Source organism: Thalia democratica, chromosome 1, assembly GCF_965202585.1.
Source record: "Thalia democratica chromosome 1, ktThaDemo2.hap1.1, whole genome shotgun sequence".
Lineage (NCBI taxonomy): Eukaryota > Metazoa > Chordata > Thaliacea > Salpida > Salpidae > Thalia > Thalia democratica.
In genome coordinates, this window is record NC_139165.1 from 14,296,664 (window position 1) to 14,322,291 (window position 25,628).

The window sequence follows — 25,628 nt, forward strand, 5'->3', positions numbered from 1 at the left end:
TTGGTTTTTGTAGGCTATTGCGTCAAAAGATATAAAACAATATCTATTTAGTAAATTTTTACTTATTAGCTCTAATATTTATGTCATTTAAAACTGTTATACAGACTTTAATAATTTTATGACTTACAACACAACATTTTTAACAGATAAATACCACTGCATATACAGTTAGAATATTGTCAGATAACATAAAAAACCCGCATTATTTATATTTTAAATTCATTATAATCATTTCTGTTTTAAATTCTATAGCAATGTTTTTTAAACGTAATTAGAACTTGACTGAAAGGTCCAATTAGAGTAGTTGCATATAATTTTTGTATAATAAACCATTACAGATTTTTTGAAAGCAAAATTAATTTCATCAACTTTTGTTTTATTTTTTTATCACGTTTTAGTTGTTCTAAACGAATTAAAAAATCGCTTGTATGTTAAAGAAGCTAAGCGATCAGTTATGTTTCAAAAACATTTATGGTATCGTATAAATCAGTGCTTCTGAACCTTTTTCTAGTGGCGGATTCCTTTTCCAAAGTTCAACTTTTCCGCGGAACCTCTAATTTAATTTTACATAAAATGTTTAATGTAATATTTCCTGCAAAAAACAAAAACATTTCAGTGAAAAACAAATTTTTTAGCAAAACTATATCATTGTTAGAAATCATACCAATTGTAAAAGTATTAAGTCGAGTCAAACTCAAAGTGCGCCAGAGGCAATAGGTAATTTATGATTCTATAATAAATAAATGAAAACAAACATGATCAATCGCAACATCAAAAAATCTTTCCTTGCTTAATAAAAACAAAATTAGAGCTACAAACAATAACGAAATGAACATGAACCTAATCGAATTCACAGATTGCTGTAATAAATGGATAAGATGCCTAACGAAAAATAAATAAAAAACATTTAGTGCGAAGCTTGAACTTGTCTCTTAGCAATAAGCATGTCAACGCGCGGCTGGATTTTGGATAGACTGAGACGGAGACAGGCAGATAAGGTTGGAGTCAGTATACAGTTCCTTTGCTTTGTTTTAATGTTCGTTACATGCGAAAAGCCGGACTTGCAAAGATAAATGGTGGTTAATGGTAAAAAAAAATTTACTGTACGTTTTGCTAAGATGGGGTACTCTGAAATTGCACATATCCAAAAATCTAAAAGCTCAACTTTAAATTGCTATCTTCAGACAGTTGCAGCAATTCGTTTTCTGTATCTGTAGGAACATGCACTTTTTTTTTGAAGTAATATCACACATAAAAGGATTCAAAATTCATAAATTTCCGATGCGAACATCTTCAGGAATATAATGTAGAAACTTTATAGAAAAAAGATCAAGGTGGTTGTATATTTCGTCAGAAAAGTTGAATTCTATGCATTTATCATGGGCCTTATCAAACCGGTGAAACATCGCAAAATTACCATTGCTAACCTTTTTTTCCAAAATTTAATTCTATTTTTAAACGCCTCAATCTTGTCTGTCATGACAAAAATGGAATTTTGCTTCCCTTGCATGCTTTAGTTCAAAGCGTTCAATTCTTCGAAAATATCGGTGAGATAAGCTAGCCTGGCCAAAAAAACATCATCTTCAAAGAACTTTACTAATTCTATGCCTTGATCTTTAATAAAGGTGAACACCTGCTTCTTTAATTCAACGAGACGAACCAGTGTCCGCCCCTTCGACAGCCAGCGAACTTCGTTGTGATAAAGAAGTCGCAGATGGTCAGCATCTAAACTTTCACATAGGTCTTTGAAACATCTGGCCTTTGCGTCACTTTTCTTTATAAAATTAACAGTTTTAATCGACGCTGAGAGAACTTCTTGTAAACAAGAAGGAATATATTTTGTTGCCAAATTTTCTCTATGTAAAAAACATTGTATTCGTTTAGCTTCATTTTCCTCACTACACCATTTTGGACCCAGTCATAGACGCTCCACCGTCAGTACAAATGCCGACAAATTTGTTTCACTCTAAACCCTTGCTGATTAAATAATTTTCGACACATTTCGTTACTTCAACAGAAGTTGTTTTTGTGGGTAATTCACCACAAAATAATATATCTTCGTTGAATCCTTCCTTCCCACAATATCTAACAAAAACGAGTTACAAGGCTTTGCCGCTTACGTCAGTGGACTCGTCTAGTTGTACAGCATAAAATAGACTAGTTTTTAATTTCCCCAGTAGTTGATACTCTGTATCACTAGCCATCTCCATGACCCTGGATTGGATGGTGTCATTAGACAGAGGAGTTGTTTTAAGTTTCTTAACAACTGCTTTTGATGCAACCTCCTCGCACAGATCAATAGTGAAATTAGAGATATTTATTTAGTTTTATTGTGTAAACATTTAGAATTTGTTTTGATTGCTCCTACACTGTTTTCTTTAGTGATAATACCAGTAATTTCATGACTTCACTTAAAATATAAATTCAAAAATTTTGCAAAAATTTGCGCAACCAGGACACCTATTTATAATAAATTCCCATTAAAAGTCTTACCGCTAGATACACACTAAGCAGGTCAATGAATGCTATAATTATACACGTTTTCCATTTTATGTGTTCTATTTTTTTCTGAAGTTTTATGATATCTGTTTTTTCTTTCTTTCAATTTTTTTTTTAATTTCGAAAGGCTTCGCGGAACCCTAGGGTTCCGCGGAACCCCATTTCAGAAGCACTGGTATAAATGACATCACAACGTATCAACGAGGTTTTCTATTTCTTTCTGTTACACGGTTCTGTATTTAGTATTTTGTCGCCAATAGTGTTTTACTTCAATATATATATAAACTTGAACTATGTTTAATTATTAAATGATTAAAAATGTATTAAATAATTATTCTAAAAATAAATTGCTAACTTTTTATTGTGCTAATTATTTAATCTTTTTTTTTACATACAAAAATATTTTATGTACATATCCATTCCTTTATAAAACTAAATTTTAAAATAATGATGTTTTTAGAAGATTATTTTTTATGATATTACTTTATTTTTTAACAAACGTTTTATCAAACAATATTTTTTTTGATAGGCTAAAATTTATTTAAAACATTGATAGCTTTCAGTACTTGTCTAAAAGTTTTATAAAAAAAACAGGGCTTTTTGATTAGGTACTTCTTGTGTACGATTAATTTACATGAACAAAAAGAAATAAAATATTGATTTTTATGAAATTAAAAAAATTATTGCATTTGAGCTTATATATTTTATCTAAACAATTTACCCACATTACAGTGGGTTTCAAATAATTCCCTGTGACCGTCGAGGTTTTCAACATAATGCATATTAATATGAAGTATTTTATATACAACAAAATAAAGCGTGCGTTTGCTGTTCGTTGCCAATGACGTCACTAGTAGCAGAATTATTATTCTTTACTATTATTTCCTTATTTTTAATTAATTAAACCTAATATATATATATTAAATGATTAACCGAAATTTTGTTGAATTAATATGTTATGTTTATATTTCAGCGGATATTTACACATTTATCAATGAATATTTAAGAAGTTGGAAAATTTTGATTTTACGGTTTAGATTTTATTAATATATTTTTATATTTCTATAAAACTAAAAACTAATATGTTTATAGCGTGTTTTTTTATACGTTAAGCATAATTAAAAATATAAAACTTAGTATAATACTTCTGACTTTTAAGAACACAAATCGACTTTATTAAATTTTAAAGTTTTAACTTCATAGTTATACTTTAGTGTTTTAATATTCAGTAATAGTTCCTGCTATTTTATAGCTAGTCTTTTTTTTTAATTAAACTGTTAAAAATAAAGTATTATTTGTTAAATAAAGCTTTACTTTTTTAAAATATAAATGGTCGATATAAAAAACCTGTGATAGTTTAGTAAAACTTCTGAAAACTTATTGAATAAAAAACAATTGTAAGCACTAAATTTTATCATTTTTTTAGTAACGTCATTTGATTTGCAACGATATTTTGTAATGTTATTTAATTTGATTTTCTTGTAATCCTAATTGCTTTATATGTCAGAAATTTACAACCGTTTTCTCACTTTATGTGTTTATATTTACTTTAAAACTATATTTAAAATTTCAGCTACTTAAAATTTTATTTTAATAAACAATTTAGTTCTTAGTTATGGTAAAATAAAACTTTGTAAACACAGCAACTCATAAAAAAATTATTGGAGCATAGACTTAACTATATTATTTAAGTTTCTTTTGAAAAAAATCGAGATTACAATAACAAAAAAAAACTGAATCAAAATTTGAATAATTGTATAGATAAGAATTTTTATGGGCCACTGGTTGCTAAAAATATAAAGCTAAATAACTACTTTTAATTTTTTTTATTGAATAGATAATTTAATAAAGTAAACAAACTTTTAATTAAAATATGAACTTTAATTTATTTATAAAAAATGTAATAAAAAACATAATTGCAAAAAAATCATTCTAGCCACACTATTAATCAAAAAATATATATAACTTTATATATTCAAACATTTACCACAAGTAAATGGCTTTGAAAATTTTAAATTTAGGTATTCCGAATAAAAAACCTATAAACGAAATGCTTTTTTAAATACATAAATAGGAAATTACGCACTAATTATTTGCGATTAAAACTGTTTTGCATCACATGGAGTTAAAATATTTTAAATATTTTTTTTCATGTCAAATTTTAATTTTTTTTTTACTAAGCTAACGCAAATCGATTTAAAACTCACAAAAAAAAACTTTTTCTTCTAAAATTAGGTTTCAAATAAAAAGTAATTTCACGTTTTTTTCAACATCGTTGAATATTTTGTTCAGAAAACAACTATTTTATGAATAAAGTAAACACTTTAATGAGTATTTAAAGATTACCTGTTGAAAGCGATTTTTTTTTTCAACTTAAAGTTTAATGAATAATAAGTATAAATAACTAGAAGAAACAATGATAAAAAATTGTTAAATTATCATGTGTTTTTATCATCTGATCTTGAAATACCTTTTATAAAAAGTAAATATAAAGTTGTTTGTTTTCTTTCGCTAATGTATGTTCACACTTTATAAAAGCATTTAACTCGTAAAAACTTGTTATTTTTGAATAAAAAAACACATTACAGTGGTTTAGAAAAAAGAAACGCATTGTATGAACTTCGGGTCATAATAACACGATTAGCTTGAAATATGTATCAAAAAATGTCGCAAGTATTTGAGGGTTTTCATCATGAGGTGATTTATTAATATTGTAATTTTCTTCTTATATTTAAGTTACAATTTTTTGCTCAGGGTTTATTTTGTCTGAATTATAGATTGCTTATTGACTAAAAAATAACTAAAACTAAAATAAACTTAAACTTAAAGATTTATACGATTAAAAACAAGGAATTTTGGTTGTTGAGTCATAAGAAGAACTTTTTTAGCTATTTAAAGGTGCATATTTTCTATATATAAATTATAATTTTCATTTTAATAATCAAATTCATTTTTTAATACAGTGCAAATTTATCTTAAAATTAAAAAATCTAAAAAATATGTTATTCGGAAAGGGTCCAATATGCCCAAAAGGAAATTTTTGCACATGAACAACAAAAAAAAGGAATTAAAAATGTTATAAATAAAGATTTATCAATAATAATTAAATAAATTATCGAACAAGGGTAAGGGTTAAGGGTAACAGAGGTAGTAGAAAATTATTACAATAATTATAAAGACTAACAGAAATAGCTAATAAAAATTAAATAAATTTAATTAAAATGTTTTTTATCATATGAAAAAGTGTTTTTGTGCATATTTGACACCTACCCAGAGTTATTATGTAATCATTTATATTTTAGTAAAAATTTTTCCAAAAATAAGATAGAGCTAAAATGCTGTTTGTCATTTGTTTTGTATATTGTTACTTAAGTAAGACATATGTTTGAACTTTTAAGTACTTTACTTTTAATTTTAGTCATATTATTAGCTAAATATATCTTCAGTAAACTTAATTTTTTTGATGCAAATTTGTTTGTTTGTCTTTATTCACAAAATCACTTTATGTACAATTTAACTTGTATGATGTTTACAGTTAGTAGAGATAAAATATTTTAATTCAATACAATTATTTACCTAATTTTAATCGAAAAATATAAAAAACTTAAATTTAGAATCAACATTAAAATAGTTCAGAGCAAAATAAATTTTTTCACGTAAAATTTTTCGACACAAACAACAAGTTTTTCTGAATAAGTTTTTTAATCTTTTGGTTAAATTTGTATTTCAAAATTTATTAAGTAGTTTACACAAAAATAAATTCTTAAAATCAAATTCAAATGTTTCTGTAGAATTTTAAAAACTGATAAAGTTTACAACATTTTGAATGTGCAGTTTAATTTAAAAAAAAACATAAATAAAAACTAAAAGTACCTAACTTTACTTTTGTAGAAATCTATCAAAAACTAAACAAAATTCTAAAATGCTAGTAAAACTGTATAAACATTTTAAAACTTAAGTTAAAAGATTTAACTATAGTTTAGTAGTTTTGAAATTAATCGTTCAGTGACTTGAATGTTAATAGAATCGAGTTATAAGTATTTGCAAAACAATTAACATAGAAGAAAGTCTGCAATAAATGTTTGTGGTAAAAATACCGTGACATCACTAAGAGATTTAGTTTTTATTTAGTTAACTTTAATAATTTTGTCTAAAAATATTTTTCCACCAAAGGTTTTAAATTTTATTATAAAAAGTGTATTTTTAGTTAATTGTTTTAATCAATATTTAAGAAGTTCTATAGCAATAAAGTACTTTAAGATTTTTGAAAAATAAGTCTCAAAAGTAATATTCTAAATGGATTAAAAAAAGTTAAAGTTTACTTATGTAAACTATTTGATATATCAATGATAACAGCTCTTGAACTTATAGTCGAAACTTGTTGAGATAAACTTAGTTTTAAACTTCAATATAACTATAAAAACTTAATTAATCTTTAAACAATCTTAAATTTGTAATTAAGTCAATAATTTTTTTTAGGTGAATAAAAATTTATTTTGATTATTCACTTTGTGCGTTTGAAATATTTTTTTTAAAATGTTTTATAAAAAAATATGTATAATTTTAATAACTGGTAGAAATAAAACATAATGTTAACCTTATGTAAGAAACTTTTATACAACCTTTGAGATGAATTTCTAGAGTCCTTATTTTAGCTTATAATAATTACTTAGCTATCTTTTTTATCAATAGAATGAACAATTAACTTGTAAAACAAAACTTGAAATAGCAAGTAGCCGAAATAAAATAGTTTATACTCTTTTTTTTAATGCAATAAACTTAACTGTAAAAAATAGTAAGAATGTTTTTATACTAATTTAAATAATGTGAACTTTAGTGTAAAATTTAATTTATTTTTTTTTAACCACATTCTGATGGTTTTAAAATTGCAAAGTATGCCCGCTAGCAAAGCAAAAATTGAAACTTTAACAATTTTTTTTTTATATTTAATCATAAAAAAAGAGCGTTCGTTGTTTTGAACTAAGTTACGTCACAAAAAGCAAATGATGGTTTTGCTGATTTAGTTTTGGAAGCATGATTTTTATTTTCAGCAATTTCTAAAGAATTTTTTGCCACAAATTTTTATTAATAAATTATCTGTTCACAAATATAAATTGTCTTAGTTGGTTTGATCGATTTTAACTGTAGTAAAAACTGAATAAAAATTTTAGTTTTTAAGGATTAACTGATGTATTTTAGTTTTCATTCAGGCTTCTTTTTAAACTTCAGTTTTTAAGTTAGTTTGTTAATACAGAAGTAAAAATTGTTAGTCAACGCCTTTTCCTTGAAAAATATAACTGATTATAAAAACACGTGTTAATATTACTTTTAGTAGAACAACAGAAAACTGTTTAAAAAAACAAAACTACTAAACACACTAACATTGCAAATTGTTTTCATAAATTAGTGTGAAGTCATTTGAGTAAAGTTGCAATAATTTTGTCGACAATGTTTTTATAAATGTTTGCGGTTTTTAAATGTGTTTTTTCAAGATGATGAACTTTTTTACTCTCTAATGTATATTTTTTAATAACATTACAATTTTAAGGAACGTTTTTATTTAATGGGAAAGCAAAATTTAATTATTTTTAGAATCTTTACAATGTTAAGAAATACTGAATTCAATGAAAAAACAAAATTTAATTCTGTTAATTATTCTTGTTTAGTAAAAAATAATCCTTTTATTTATGAAATAAAATATATCAACCAAGTTTTTTTGCTTAATGTTGATTTAGTTAAAAATTTTTGAATTAAATCAAAAAATAAGTCGCTTTAAAAATGTAAATATTTGAAGATTTGTTTTTTAAAACGTGGTAGTTAGCTCTTAATGTACATAAAAAACTTTTTCGGATTACATACAGTTGCATAATGTTTTTTTTTTGCTTTATAATTAAATTTTTCGCTTAAATGATGTTTGTCTATTCTTATAATCTATTTTCTGTGTTTGAAACTATATATCAGCATTTTATCTTGTTTGAACAAAACTTTAGCAAAATCAAACAATTGAGCTTTATTTTAGTATTTTTATTACATTTGAACATAAATTGAATAATAGTTTCAAAAATAAGCTACAAATTGCAAATTGATGATTTACTGTTTTTATTTTTATTATGCTTTTTTTTTTTCGAAAATTATAAGATTACACGTAGAAAACGTATATTTATAAATATAACTTATAAAACATGTTTTATTAATGTTAATTTGTGATTTGGTTTGAACAAGGCTATATGTTAAATAATATTATAAGTTGTGTAAAGTGACCTCTATAACTATAATTGGCTATAAATTATTTTACACAAGAACCTAGTGAAAAGCAAAAACAAGTTTGGCTATGTGAAAGAGTTTAAAAGCTGTAAAATTTATACTAAAAAGAAAATTTATTCGTATTCTATAAATTTGAAAGTTTTTTTTTTAATTTAATTAAACAGCCATCTAAAAAGTTAATTAGTTTTTGAAATTTTGAAGTAGAAATGTTTTAAAAATTAGCTCTAAATATAAAACACATATAACGTTAGGTTTTATATTAAAATTTAGTTTTAAAAAGACTTAAGAAAATTTTAAGAATTTCATAACTTTTATTTAAAAGTATAAGAAATTGTTCAAAATAAAATTACAATGCTTTTTAGTACGCATTTATGGGCTGTGTTAATTGTATGTACCCAAGAAAAAGGCTAGTGCATAAGAAACGAAAAGTTTTTGAATAAATCTTAAAGGGAATAAAATATCTCAAAAAGTATAAAAATTTTCATTATTTTTTTTTACCACCGTTACAATGGAATTAAATTTTTGTTATGAACAAGTAAACTATACGAATGCTTTATTAAAAATATTTAATATTTATATCAAATGTAGAAACTAATACTTTTGCTTTCAAGCACATTTTACTAGATTCAAAATTGCTCAACTAGTGCTGGTGAACAGATGGTAAAATTAACAATAGTAGCTTGTTTTTAGATACATTGAATTAAAACTAAAATGTGCTGCTTGTAGTAAATAAAGTAAAAAGTTTCCATAAAAATATATTTTAATTATGCATTTTAATATATATTAATGATATAATTTTTACTAAAACAGTTATTCAAGTTCTGCTTTAAAATTTATTTTGGATTAATTACATATTTAAGTATATATTAAAGTTACTAAAAAAGTAGGTAATACGTTAAAAATAGCTATTTTATTGTTTTATTTTTCATAACATTTATCATTTAATATGAAACTGAAAACTTCAATATTGCTAAAATTGTTCTACAAATTGAATACAACTGTAAATACAAAAATTGTATAGAGTTTTCCTCACTTTTAAGACTATAAAATGGTTTTATCAAATTTTGTATCTTATCTTCATAATTGTATTTATTTGTTTTACTGTTTATTTAGAACAAATCCTACACACTTGTCTAATATTTTTACTAAACTCTACTGATTAAGGAAAGTAATATCACAAATATAAATGGTCTTAGTTGGTTTCCTCACGATAATTTTCTGTTTTTATAACTTATTGTAACATTAATAAAAAATTTTAATCACTTTAATTTATTTTTTTTACATTCTAATGTGATTAAATCATTTAAAAATTGGAGTTTTTTTATTAATTGTGTTAATCTTTTGATAAAAAATAGAGTTTTTGCTTCCTACTTTACTTATAAAAAGAAAATGTAAAAACAAAAACTAATCAACTGTTTTAGTATAAGTTGTTGTACAAAAAAGATTTATTATGCAGACTATTTATTTTTAAATATCTTAATTTTAAAAATAAACGTCAAAAATTTAAAAACTTTTTATGCTTCTGTTTTTAAAAAATAACATTCAGCTAAAGTTAGCAACAATCGAAAAAAAGTTGTCAAATATAAGCTAGTACATTTTTTATATATATTAAAATAATAGTTTAATTACTAAATAAACTGTCAATTAATGTTTAATTATATTTATCTTTCAATTTTGTTTTGAAATACCTTTTATTTTTGTAAAACTGTTTAGCTAGTGTTATCAAAGGGTATCCCATTTTTTTTTTCATAAAGTCTCTTTAGAGAAATTAAACAAAAACTAATCGCACTCTCCAACTAGATTTCTTATAAAACTCCTCTTAAAAACGTCTAAGATATTTGTATTTTTGCTCTTCACCGTGATTCCACAATATCAAAAAAAGATTTTAAAATATGTCCTCGTGTTGCCCTTTTGTAGCTTATCGCCCCTTAAATTTCTCAAATGGCCCCAAAGAAGCCATCTGGTCTAATCTTAGTAACCATATGTAATAGTAACAAAAATATTGCTAAAATCACATTAATTCTAATCACTTCTTCATTTAAAATATTAAACTTAAGTTTAGTTTAAAATAATATTTTTACAGAGCTCTGAAGTAGTTAAGGTGCTTAAAAGGCCAACTACAAACTAAGACTTACAAAATTATGGGCTAAAAAAACTAAGAACAGCTTTAGAAAAATTTTATTAAAATAACATAGCTATTAAAACTACTGTCAAATACTTTTTACAAGAAAATACATGTTCTTTAAAATGTATAAGTTTAATTAAAAGAACCACAAACTTTTAGCATTGTAAATTTGATTTACATAGAACTTTAAACAAAATTATAAATGTAAACTTTAAAAGATTTTTATTAGTTAGTTTTACTATTTGTACTTTTGTTTTTTACTTTGCCTGCAATAGCAACTAAGTAACTAAAAAATAAAATAAAAACACTTGTTCAAAGCATTGGAAGATTTTGATCAATCCAAGCTTATATTAGACTTATAAACCTAAGTTCTATTATAGTATTATTTTTAAAATTCCATATTAATTTAACAATTTAGGATTTAAACACATATTGGATAGCTTTTAAGATATTTTTTAAAGTAATACCTAAACTAATCTAATTTTTTTAACTTATTTACTATGAGTGTTTTTAACTAAAAATCTAAGTTCTTTATACAGTCAGAAGGTCAACTAGCTAAGCGTTTTCAGCTTATCTTAAATATCAAAAATATTCAAACTTATATTTCTTAAAGTCTTTTGTTCTTTAAAGTCAAATACCTTAAAACTTGTTTTTATTGTTTAAAATAATAATTGTCAGCAATAAATAATTGCGTTTTAATCCATTGGTTATATAAAACCTGTTAACTACCACTAAATGGTAACTAGACAATATTTATCTGAATAAATTACATGAACTCCTCATGCTGTTATGAAATTTTAAAGTGTGTTAAAGTATTAACATACTTTATATTAAAAGTATTTAACCTAAACAACTAAAAAACGAAAATATAAACATTACTGAAAGTTTATGCAATCACATGAATGACATAAGCAAGTTGAAAATATTTGCAATAATAATTTATTGTACTCATTTTTTTTCTTTAAATTCCAGAAATTTTATTTAACTTAGTCTTTTTTTTAATTTTTATATTTTGTTTTAAAAAAGGTAAAACTTCGGAAACTAATAAAGCTTTCCTTGAACAGTTTAGTTAATTAAAAAAAAGATTAGTGCTAAGCATAAGGACTTCTTAAACAGTAACACACATAAGTACAAATATAAAACAATTTAAAATTAATATTTTGTGTAGCCATAAATAAAAACACGTAATAATTAAAAGCCAAGTTGGAGCAAAACATGAAAACATTAAACCTCTTATCGACGTAACAGCATTTATAGCGCTAGTAATTACTTTAAGTTTTGAAGATATGTTTTAGCTAATTTAAATATACTTGCTCCCTTTTTTTCGAGAAATTCTTGTTATAAAAAAAAAATAGAAAACACAAAATAAATAAAATCCATTCAAAAAAAAAAAAAACATTCAAGTTCTTGTGTACGTAACAGCATTTAAACCGCAAACATTATTTATGTTCTTATAAATTAATGATTTTATTACTATTATTATTTGCTAATTCTGATATTTCCTCACTTTTTTTTTTCTGAAAGCTGTACTCCACAGTCCGTTTTTAAATCCATAAGAACTTGGTTTAAAATTTAAATAATAAATATTAAATGTTGTAAAGTTTTAAGGCGGTGATATATGAAATATTTCTGCATCATTTGCCTCAATTAACATCAAGCTTTTTTTTTTGAATACTATTTTCCGAGTACGACTTGTAAGAGATAAAGTTAAATTACAGTATTGTAAATCTACAAGTATTTACTGTTACGTGTTAGGCTATATTTCAAAAAAAAATTGTAAATTAAAATAGTTGGTTATTTTATTCTACTAATAATATTTTTTTTTTATTTCTAGGTTTATATAAAGATTTAGAGCTACAAAAAAGCCTGGAATCCTTGAAAAGCCTAAAAAAACCTGAAATTTAACAATTTAGGTCGTTTAGTAAGAAGTTTGTATTATACTAACAATTTTTGTTAAGTCAAAAAAATTACAAAAAGTTAGGATAAGTATTTTTAAGTATATATCAACGTTTCTATATAAATGGCTTTGTTAAAAACTAATTTACTTAAATGTTAATTTATCCTAATTATATAAAAACAATTATTATTACTACCAAATTGTTTTTTTTTTTCTAGTTCGTTATAACTTTTCCAAAATAAAACGACCCGCTGAAACATGTTTTAATTGTTAGGTTATTATTTAATACTCGTTTACCTTGCTTCGGTAACTAGTATGATGGTCTAAAATTTAGTAATTTTTTTTCAAAGCTTTAATTTAATCAAATCTTAGAGTTATTTTTTTCACGGAGTTTACACTCTTGTGCGATGGAAAAAAAGGTTATGATAACAATGGTAATTTAGGAATGTAAATTAACTTGAATATTTTCTTACGTCAATAATAACAATTATCAAATGCTTTGCAACTTAAGAAGAAAACATATAATAAAATGCCGTTTGCAATCTTTATAACTAGAAAGTTATGAAACTTACCTGGATAAATACGGTTTTATTAAGTAATAACTCTTAAAACATTTAAAAAAAAGTTGATTTCAAAAACTGAATTCTATAGATAATTATCTTACATATAAGATTACAAAGAAAAGATGCGAAACTTACTTGGATAAAAACTGTTTTATTAAATATTAACTCTTAAAACAATGAAAATAAACTGTTTCAGAATACTAAATTTTATAGATAATTATCTATACTAAGGTAAAAATACGAACTTAAAGTATTATCTTAGTTTAAAAAGTCAATGTTTTTTTATTAAAACCTATGATGAAAGTACTTTAAACTATTTCACATATAAAACTATAATAAACTTTTAATCTACAGTCTTTGTATAAAAAAATATCTATAATTTAAGTGTTTTGCATAAAATTATATTCTCCATTTGAAGTAGTGATAAAAAAGTTATTCAAGTTTAACATTAATATTACGATATAAAAAGACATTCACTTCTAAAGCATTTTTATTACAACAAATGTAAATCCATACAACACAAAAAAAATATTAGATAAAATAATGCTAAACCTAGTTGTTAATTATATCGAAAAACTTAGTTTAACTAAACTTATGAATTATTCATGTGGTTTGAGGATTTTGTTATAGTTTGGGAAGTTTTTCGAAACTAAAATATGCTGGAAAAATTAAGTTGATTTCCAGCAGACTATTTTCGGAAACCCATTTATTCTCATCGACATTGTACATATACAATTCTTGAGTACAAGAGTCTACGGCAGCAAATACAATCAACTTGTTATTGATAAGAAGTGTTTTAAAATAAGAAATAGTAAATTGACCTACTAATCGTTTAAGACTAAAAAAGGTAAATTTTCTAGAAATATAGTCATACATTTCAGAACATGCTAAATGGTCTTCATCTATGACAAACATTTTGTTACCCATACTAATTGCAGAATGGTAACTTTTAGCTGCATTCATATCAGATAGAAAAGTCCATTTGTTTTCATGATGATCGTATGATTCTACTGATTTCAAATTACATTTTTCACTACAACCTCCAGTAACAACAATTTTACCTTTAAAAACTGTACAACCTGAATTACTTCTTTCTGTTTGTAAGCTTTCTACTTGATACCACTTATTGTCTTTTATCTCATACTTATAACAACTATTTGTATATCTAAAATTTCCAATGTAACCACCAATTACATATACACCTTTTTTAAACGAACAAACACTGTAATGAGTTGTTTCATTTAAAAAAGGTGTTAGACTTTTCCATTGTTTTGTCTCTGAAGAATACATTTCAAAAGAAGATGTCCAATCATAATATTTCTCATATCCACCAAGCACATAAATATCGGAACAAATAACAGCTATTCTGCTGAAAGACCTAGGTTTTAACATAGGAGTCAATTTATAAGGAATTTGAAATTCAGGAACTTTTAGTTTAATAACCTCATTTGTAGTATCGTAATTTTTTTTTCTTCCTCCACACAGAACAATATCAAATCCATCCTGATTGCAAAAACGGTTTTCATACAAAACTGAAGGTATACCTCGACAAGGTAAGATCATATTTGTAATTGATTAAAATGAAAATTATTTGAAACCTTAATAAGCAAAAATTTAGTAACCTTCTTATAAGATTATACTTTGTGTAAAACACTAAGTCTAACAATATTTTAACTTGAGTTTTTAAACTGAAATCTGCTATTTCAATAACTTTATTAAATTTTCTGTTATGTCAAATATGTACTTAATATAAATTTAAAGTCAAAACTTTATTTTTCTAATTTTTTTCAAAATGAAGCTTTTTGAGAGAACTAAAACTTAAACTATTGATAAGTTGACATGTTTTTAGATACACATTTTAGTAAACTATTTAAAAAGTTAACCTAGCCTTTAACTTAATTTTACTGTTTTTAAGTGAAATCTAAAGACTTCACTAAATTAAATCAAAATTTTTAGTTATGTGGAGACTAACAACCTTTGTTTAGAATGATATAATGGAGTTAGTAAATTTCATAGTAACTATAACTAGTGATTTAAATTGTGAATACCAAATAAAATAACTTATCAAATATATTTTATATGTATTAAACCCTTTCATTGTTATTTTAAGGTGAGTTTTTATATTAAGTGTTATAGCTTAAACTAAACTAACAATTTTTTTTTAATTTCAGAAAACTAGCTTACTTTTTTTTAACACCTTATTAAATTATATATTAAAAAATTTTTCAAAAAACAAGTAAATTTTATATGTTTAGCCATAATTCAGTCGAATTTTTTTATAAATTACATAAAAATTATCTTATATAAAAAGTAATCTTCCTTTGAACACATCCCGAAAGTGTGTATAAAGAATTCTTAGTGTATCTATGTTTTGGATAAAAGTAAAAGTTTAAAGTTACTAATGTTATGATGTGTCCTAATGCTTTCCAAAAATTAAATATTAACACTAAATCTAACAAAATTGAATGAAAACAAAGTTTATTTGATCTTTTTTAATAAGTGTTTTATATTTATAAATTTTTTTTAGATTATTTTTGCTTACTAAATTAAAATATATTGACAAATTGAATAAATTTTAAACAATGGCTTTTATTAAAACAGTTAAATATATTACATTTAATTTTAGAACAAAAAAATTGAGATTTAGTTAGTTTTTAAAATCAAATTTACCTTAATTTAGTTTTTTTACATATGCGAGTTTAAATAAAATATTTCTTCAAGCTCTATAGTGATTTTTAATAGAATATAGTTTTTTGGTCGCATTACAATTTAAATTCTACAATTTAGATCAGTATTCAACAGATACTCTTGGTAAAAAATAGAGCAAGGAAGTACAATTATAAAACTTTAAACTTTTTACAAAGCTGCTTTAAAAAAGTATTTCAAAAAAAATGTATTTTATACTAATAATCTCGCAGTTTAGGATAAATTAATAAACAAAATGAAATTATCTATACGCAACTTGTGACATACTTTTGAAAACAAAGTTAAGTACATTTTGAAATGAGAAATAATGTTTGAATAAAATTTGAATATTTATTTTTAAGAAAACAATATTTCTAAAAAATATAAAGTGCATTAACTAGTGAGAAAAACATAGTAATTTTTGTAATTTGTGACGTAATTGGTGCAAAAAAACAAACGCTCGTTTTATTTACTTGCATTTATATATACGCTTTTTGAAGCTTTTTATGGACTATCATGAACTTTTCAATTTAGAATCCACTAGAACATGGTTAAAAATATTTTTTAAAAATTTAATTTTTTGACTTTTGTTTGAATGGTTTTACCATTAAAAAATTGTGCAACTACTTTGATTAAAACTTTAGAATGAACTATGGTAATTATATAGTAATTTTTTCAAGCAAAATGATTAAGAATTATAAAAAAACCAAAATTATAAATCTACGTAATATAAATGTTGCAATAAAATTAAGATATAAAACGTCAGAAGAAAATATAAAATAAAATACTTAACTGGTAAAAAAAAATTTATACAAATTTAAGTGACAAAATAATATAAAAATAGAAAAGCATTAAATAAAAGCACTTTGCTACTTTTGACGTAATTTGTTTAAAATTGCAAACGCTAGTTTAATTTATGACTTATAAATGCTATAATATGTAGATTTTCAATTAAGTTTATTTCATCAGTATTATACGGATTTTTTTTTTAGAAATTATTAAAATATTTTGTGAATAAAATATATTTTTGTCATTTTTTACTACCACAACTATTTTATCAATAAGTTTTACATTTAAAGATACTCAATTGCTTTTAATTAAGTTTTAAGAATGTAAAAACTAGTAAAATAGGTGATATTAAATTATTTTCATTTAATTTTTTAATAAATTTTATCAAACCAGTTAGAAAAACAAAGGGTAAAACAATGATTGTTTGTATATTTTTTTGATTAGAGGAGTTATTTAAATATTATTTAAACAATAAAATTGATTAATTCGTGTTTATTTTAAATTTCTCAATTATTAACAATATTATTGTGGCTTTTAAAAACCAGCAGAAAAAATTTTTAAATTTACGTCTTTTGTTGTTTTAAAATGACGTATAATAATAAATGCAATATAATAAAGATGCAGTTAATATTTACTGTTTAATGATGCTGCTTCACAAAAAGATTTAAATTGCAACGTTTAACTATTTTGTTTTGTATTGTTGGGTTATCATTGAATCACTTTTTACAGTTTGAACTAAAATTGTTTAAGTTTTTGTTGATTTTTACAAAACATTAGCCAACATGTTTTTTGATGATTTTTTGAGTTTACAATCAATTATAATTGGATAGCTTAATTGTTTTTTAAATAATTTTTAAGCAAAACTTCAAACTTAACGAAAAAAATTAACACAAAATTAGTATTTTGTTACGCAAAAGCATATTTATCACAAATATATAAAACAGTTTTAACTAGGAATTTACTAAATAAAAATCATTTACATTTTCTTAAGTTTTATGTAAAAAAAGTGTAGGAAGATTTGGTTAGTAGATTTTAGAAACTTTTTATTTATATTTAAAGTTTTTTAATTAATGTCAAACGTTTATTATGACAAAAATAAATAAATTTAATCTTTAAAATAAGAACAAATAAGTTATATTAAAGCAGAATTTTGCAAATTTTTAGCTCTATATTATTAGGCTCATATTTTTCTCATAATAAACGTTTGACATTAAGTAGAAAACTTAAAATATAAATAAAATTCAATTGCACCAAAACCTCTAATAGGATGAAAGCTTTAAGCTATCAGTCAAACTAGCCTTGATGATTGTGAGTCTATGAAACTTTCGGAAATTAGTGTTCAAAATCAATTAAAACTTATAAAAAAATATTAAAATATTACGACTCGGATTCGGACTCGGCCGAATCCAAATCTCAAAATTAAAACTCGGATTCGGCCGAATCCTAATTTGAAAATAAGATTCAGAATTGGACTCGGCCAAATCCTTATTTGAAAATAAGATTCAGATTTGGACTCGGCCGAATCCTAATTTGAAAATAAGACTCGGACTCGGATTTGATCGAATCTAAAAATCGAATCACTAGTTAAACGTTTTAATATAGTATTTTCGTGTTCTATTCTTAACCGAGGCTATAGGTTTAATATTGATCTCAATTGTCGCATTTAAATTGTAATGCGACAACTTAAACTACATTTTGATGTAAATTATTTTACAAGTAAGAACTTAATGAATTTTTTTATTAAAACTCACATATGTAAAAAAAATAAACCACCTATTTTAAAATTAACTTTTCCTCAATTTAATTTGTTTTAAAATAAACATCATATAATTAATTGTTTTAATAAAAGCCATTGTTTAAATTGTTATTCAACTTGTCACTATATCTTAATTTAGTAAGCACAAGTAATCTAAAAACAATTAATAAATATAAAAGACTAACTTAAGTAGTTTAATAACTAAAAAAACTTTATATTTTTTAATAATGTTAGTTTGTATGTTAGTATTTAATTATTGAAATTATTTAGGACACATAATAACATTAGTAACTTTAGCGTTTTATTTTTAAACAAAAAATATATACACTTGGGCTTCTTGATTACGCACTTTCGGGATTGTTCAAGAAGAAGACTACTTAATAAAATTACTAAAACCTTAAACGTCTGAAGCAGAGTTTCACAAACTTTTTTTAAAAGGTTTACAATTTTGGTGTTAAATTACAGGTAAACCTTTAAGTTCTGACGTGGTATGAATTAAAACAATATTTATAGTAATTATATACATAAAAGTTTAAAAACACACACTGGTTTTAAAGTCAAATGCATTTAAGACTAAAAACGTTTTTTGAAGTATTTTAAAAACCCAGACTTCAAGCTAAGTTTTAGACACTAAATATAGTTTAGCAATTTAAAAAAATTATTATACGTATAAATTTTGTTTTATAGAACAACGCTGTACTTAATAATGCCTTGCTTTGTAATAAAAGTATACGAAACTAATTTTACTAAGAATAAGAATATGTAATAACACAGTATAGGTGTTTTACACCCTTTTTTTGTGTTTACGTTTTTTCTAAGGGTAAAAAATATCACAAAAATGTTTTTCTTATTTATTTTACATATGCCATGGTTACTGCACAGAAAAAAGGGAGCTTTTACAAAATAATCCATAAAGAAAGATGATAAATATTTTATTAGTTATTAGGAGTTTAAAATAAATCATGCTTTTGTTTTTCTTAAGTTAATAAAGCATTAATATTTTGTCATAGGGTGAACACCTAGTATGTATTAAGTTTTCAAAATAGTAAATAGTTTTTTAAGACGTAAGTATATTAGTCAAACTAAACTTTAGTTTAATTAATATTTAAGAAAAAAAGCATTCTGCGCATAGCTTAAAGTCATAAAAATTAATAAAGTGAATAAAAGTAAGAACTTGAATAACTAAAAAAAATGTTCTATTGTGTGTGTGACTAAAACTAAATCTTAAAGATAACTATGTTACTAAAACTAAAACTGCTCCCCGCGAAGAATTTGAAACTTGAAATTTGGCCCACAAGCACCGTAGCCGACTAAACCTACCATTAGACAAATAACACTGTTTACATCAAAAAATTATTTATAAATAAGTTTAAAACACGTTCTAGTGGTTTTCAAATTGTTCAAGGTAGAGTAGTCGGAACAGCGTGTGAGAACATTTTTTAAAACAGCATAAAAATAAATTAAATGCTGTTTGTAGCAAGTTACGTCACGAGGAACAATTTTTTTTTGTTTACAATTCCTGTACTTAGTTTTATGTCAACTTAAAGGTCTATATCGAGATGTAGTTTTAATTTTATTTAAATACTTAAGTTATATTTATTTTATATTTTATATATATCTAACAATTAGTAATAGCTAATATTACAAGTTAATAAAATGATTATTTTACTGTTTTGTTTTTGTTATCATTAACTTTTTCGTATGAAACTTTAATACCTAATACTTTTTTTAAAGACTATACTTTAAACAAGTATTAATGACGTATAGAGTGTTTCTTAATTTTAAGATTTTATAATTCTATATATATTTTACTGCTCAATAAGAAGTTTTACTTCTTAATAATCTAACAGTTTTTGTTGAACTAAAACTGTTAAAAGAAAAGTTCTATTTATTAACCAATGCTTTATATATTTTTAAATTAGTAAAATTATAATACATTGTATCTTGAATACAACTTCTAGAAATCATTTAAAAAAAATATTGTAGACACTAAAATATCTTGTTGCAAATAGTTTTAAATTGCTTTTGTGACGTCTATTAAACTAAAAAAATTTTTTTAATCTAATATTTGCGTTAATTTTCTTTTTCTTGTAGTTCTAATTTTTTTTAGATGAAAGATTTGCAACTGTTTTCTAACGATATATTTCTAACGACCTTAAATTTATTGAAATAAGTACAACTTTCAATAAATTTTGAAGCTATAACGAATTACATAAAACTTTACTGGAGCTTTAGTTAAATTATATCAGCATATTACCCAAATATCGTTTAACAATAAGCATGAAAAATCTAAGGTAGCATGTGATTAATTGTGTATGGACCACATATACTAATAACATAATTTATATATTTATGTATTACTATTTTTTTAATTCTTACTTAAATTAAGAATAGTGGTGTATATTACATTGCTCTAGTATTCTTTTACCACATCCAAGAGATACAAAAATAAACGGCGAGTTTGTCTATTAATAACAAACATGTATAAAAATAGAATTTATTTAAGTACAAAAACAAAACGAGTGTTTGCTGCTTTGTACCAATGACGTCACAAATTGTAAAAATATATGTTTTTGTATTTGTCACTAGTTTCCGATTTTATGTTTTTAAACATAACAATCCTTAATAAAACAATATCATAATTTTAATTAAATATGTATATAATAGTTAAATATACTTTAAATTTATGCTTGTATAGTTATTTGCCTTAGCTAAAAAAGTATTCTCAGTTTACTGGGATGTAAAGAGCTTATTTAAATAGATTTATGCGAATTGTATATTTTGTTCGCGACCGGTTTCGGTGGCAAAATATTGCAACCTTTTCAAGCAAAAAATAAAATATGAAACTGCATATAACATGTTAGTTATTTACACGTTAACATTTTTGTTTTTGTTTATAATTTTCACACATTAATAAGTTTTTAAATAACAGATTTAATAACTAACATTGTTGTATGCAGTTTCATATTTTATTTTTTGCTTGAAAAGGTCACAATCTCTTGCCACCAAAACCGGTCGCGAATGAAATATACAATTTGCATAAATCTATTTAAATTAATGTTATAACAAGTTGATAATTAAAATGTTATAATCTTAGTCTTATTTTTATCATTATTTTTTAATTTCTTTATCGAAATCATAAAGTTGTATGTATAAAACATGTTTGTTTATAAAATGAACTTAATGTTACTGCATTTTCAAAGGTTCAAGTTTTATTTTTTTTACTTAACAAGAGTTTTAATTTAGAATTAATTCGTACTGTACTAGAATAAATATCACAGAAATGTTTGTTAAACTAAGTAAGTCTCAATATCAAAGTTTTCTCATTCTTATCAATAATTATTACATCTTAAAATTTTTGATTAATAGTTTAGGAAGCACAATAAATATGAAAATTAATATAAATGTGAAACAATTATTTAAATTGTTTAATCCAGTAGACTTTGTTAAGCTATAAATTTTTTTTATCAATACTAAAAGTTTAAGAGACATCACTTCGTCTTTTGTATGTGTTTAAAATAAGGAACCATTTTATTTAAAAAACCAATAAATATATTTAAAATTAACTTCACCAAGTCTTAAAAATTAAAAATAAACTTTTTACACACACTACAATGGGTTTTAAATAACCGTCGAAGTCATAAAGATATTGCAATGTTTCTACACTAAAGAAATATATTTTTATACATAAAAACAAACTGAGCAATGGCAACCAATGACGTCACAAAGAGCAAAATGTTTTACTTGTTTTCAGTTCTGGTGTTAATACTTTTTGAAACTTAAAAGCCTGTGTTAACAATTATTTTTGTTTTATTTTAGTACTTGAGCTGCAATTATGATTTTTTAATATAAAGTAAATGGTTAATTGAAAGGTATTTTGCAAATTGAAAAACGATGGTTTTACTGTTTTATTTTATAAGTACCTATTGTTTTTTATGACTTTCAAAAAATATAGCGTTTTTTTCTTTAGTTTTAATTTAAATTATTATTAAAACAGTTCTATACAACGTTTTTGTCTATTTAGAAGAGAAAATGACTTTGCAACTTTAACTTTTGAGTTTCATAGTTGTATTTATATGATATACTGTTCAATAAGTGTTCCTGCTAACAATAATTTTATATATTTATTATTTTAAACTGTTTTAAGAAAGGTATTTGTTGACCATCATTATAAATAAATGACAGAAATAAAGCTTCTCGATATAAAGAAAAATATCGTAAATACTAAAACTTAAATTGCGAATAATTCCACTAACAATAGTGTGGTCAGTTGAGTTGCAACATTATTTTGTAGTTTTATATTTGCGATAATTTTATTTTATGCCCTGTTTTGTTTTTCTGCTTACTTTTTAGAAATCAAAACTAGTGTAAGTTAAGTAAAATTTCTCGAATAATTTCTAGTTAAAATAGGGACATCAGTTAAGTTGCAACATTATTTTGTAATTTTATATTTGCGATAATTTAATTTATGCCCTTTTTGTTTTTATGCTTGCATTTTAGAAATAATACTAGTGTAAGTTAATTAAAATTTCTCGAGTTGAAAAATATCGTAAATACTAAAAATTACAATTACAATCAACTTCAAGTTACAATAGTGACCTCAGTTGAGTTGCAACATCTTTTTGTAACAATTTCTATGCAATAATTTCATCTTTTTTTATTTCTTGCATTTTTCAAGTAAGAAATTTGAGACTATTGTCATATTTTGCATATTTTTAATGACCTTAAAATTATATTAGAAATTTACAACTTTTAAAGCTGCTTTGTTTTTTCAGTTACTTTTTTGTTTACAGATGTAATAAAATAAAACTTTATAGACATAACAACTGATAAAAGTTTTTGGTGAAGCTTAAACATTACCTTATTAAACAATCATTGTTTAACAACAATACAGATTACAATAGCAAAAACTATATAGATAAAATAAATATAGTCGTGAATATTTGTAAAGGTAAAAAATTTACTAGGCCACTAGTTGCTAGAAGAATTTATATAAATAACTATATTTTAAAATTCTCAGATAAAACTAACATTAATCTTATACATTTTGGTTGTACAACAACATACTAGAATTTATTTAGTGGTTGATGTTACGATGTTTTTCTTGACGGCTTTTTAAATAAACACTTGTCGTTTACTGTTGTTTAAACAAAGAAATTAGCCTAAAATATATTAAGTTTAAGGTCCTGGTGTACCTCTATAGAGTCTTGCTTAACAGATATAATTTAGAATCAAAATAAAATATTTTATTCAGGATTTTTAAATTTTTCTAAAAAATTTTTAGTGAACTTAAATTTAAATATATCACTTAAAAAATTCAGAAATTAACGTATTGTTTTTGCAACAACTAGCTTTGCGCTAAAAATATTTATTTAAAAACCAAAGTATGTTGCTGTGTACTGCTTCGAAAACAAATTATTTTTTACCTTAGAGTAAATTCTAAACTAGAAAATAATTACTGTAAGTTTTTTAAAAACTTTATGAAGTCTTGATCTTCATTAGAAATAAAAAAAAAGCTTCATTTGTAAACGATTTGAAATAAGAAAATTTTCATTGGTGTTTATTTTAATTCAAAAAGAAGTCTTTTTAGTAACTTATTATTACAATTTAAATTATTTTTTATAGATTGTAATTCTAGAATGAAAAATTTAAAAAAGAATAGTAAATATCTCAAATTAAACATTAGTTTTATGTGTTTTAGATGATTTAGTAGTTAAAACTAAGAGATGACTAAAACTGGTATTTCAATTAAACTATAAGTAAACCGAATGTCACTATCGCAAGACGTTACTACACTAGACTGGACGCGCCTGAACCAGATCTGGTTGTCATCTGTTTGTACACCTTCTTGATCGTCCAAATACTCAAACGTAAAAAATGCTTATCTATGACAATATATAGCGATAAAGGGTCAAGTAAAACAAACAATGAACTGTTTATTAATTGAACTTATATTATAATAAATAAAAAAGAGTGCCTAACTTAAACAACAAGTAGAACCAAATGAAAAAAGTATAGAATAACAAGACTTAAAAAACGCACAAAACTGAATAAAAGTATAAAAGGAAAGACTTAAAATGTAAAAACTCAAAAATATTAGTTAGTTACTGCAACTCGACAATAAGCCACGTAGACGCTCATGCGTAGTTTACATAGTTTTTTAACAACCCGTTTTAACTATTTCTCTCAAATCTTATAACAGAGCAGATCTGTTAGACTGCTACACGAGTATTTAGTTAAATAATTTCAAAATTTTAATGAACTTTAATTTGTTCATAAAATATTGACTTCAAATAAAAAATTTAAAAAAAAAATCAAACTGCACTATTTATTCATTAAGTACTTTTTACTTGTTTTTATTTATAAATATTAAATTTAAATAAAATAAATAATTATTTTGTACTCAATAAATTTGTGTTTCTAAACTTCTTTTAACCTTGTCTTAGTTTTCTTCTAATCTATGTAGTTTTACTTGTTTATAAATCATAGTAACCTGGCTTTATATTTAATATTAATCATAATTTGATTATACATTGTTGAAGTAATTTAAGATTTTTTTAAATTTTTACAACTTAATCAACAGTTAGTTACATTTGTACAAGTTGCCAAAACTTATCTTTTTTTCAACTATATTCTAGTGGTTATCAAATAGTTCCGACTAAACTTCTAACTGACATATATCACACTAAAAAAGTTTGTAAAACAAACATGCAAACAAAACGAACGTTTGCTATTTGTAGCCAATTACGTCACAAGTAGCAATATGATAAGTTGTTTTTTAATATAAATTTACGTGTTATTTATTTAAAAATAAAGTTTAAATTACAGTAAATTAGTTTTAATTTTAATTATATTTATAGTTGAATAATATTTGAGCAGTTTTTAATATAAATGAAAATGGCAAGTTTACTTATTTTTAAATAACAGTCACAAGACATTTTGATAAATTGAAATACTATATGCTTAAACTCTTTTTCTTCAAAGTATTTATTAATAATTAAGCTATATATAAAGGTTTTTAGTATTTAATAACATAAAAAGAATTTCAAA

The 25,628-nt window shown here is 23.5% G+C and overlaps 1 protein-coding gene across 1 annotated transcript; it reads right to left on the reverse strand.

Moving 5' to 3' along the window:
- Window positions 1-1,513: 1,513 nt before the first annotated feature.
- On the reverse strand, window positions 1,514-3,281 carry LOC145834179 (protein FAM200A-like). Its single transcript, XM_082941555.1, has 3 exons — window positions 3,225-3,281; window positions 2,104-2,282; window positions 1,514-1,856 (listed from the first exon to the last, which is right to left on the reverse strand). Exons 1-3 carry the CDS (start codon window positions 3,279-3,281, stop codon window positions 1,514-1,516), a joined length of 579 nt encoding a protein of 192 aa, XP_082797681.1.
- Between the last annotated feature and the right edge of the window lie 22,347 nt (window positions 3,282-25,628).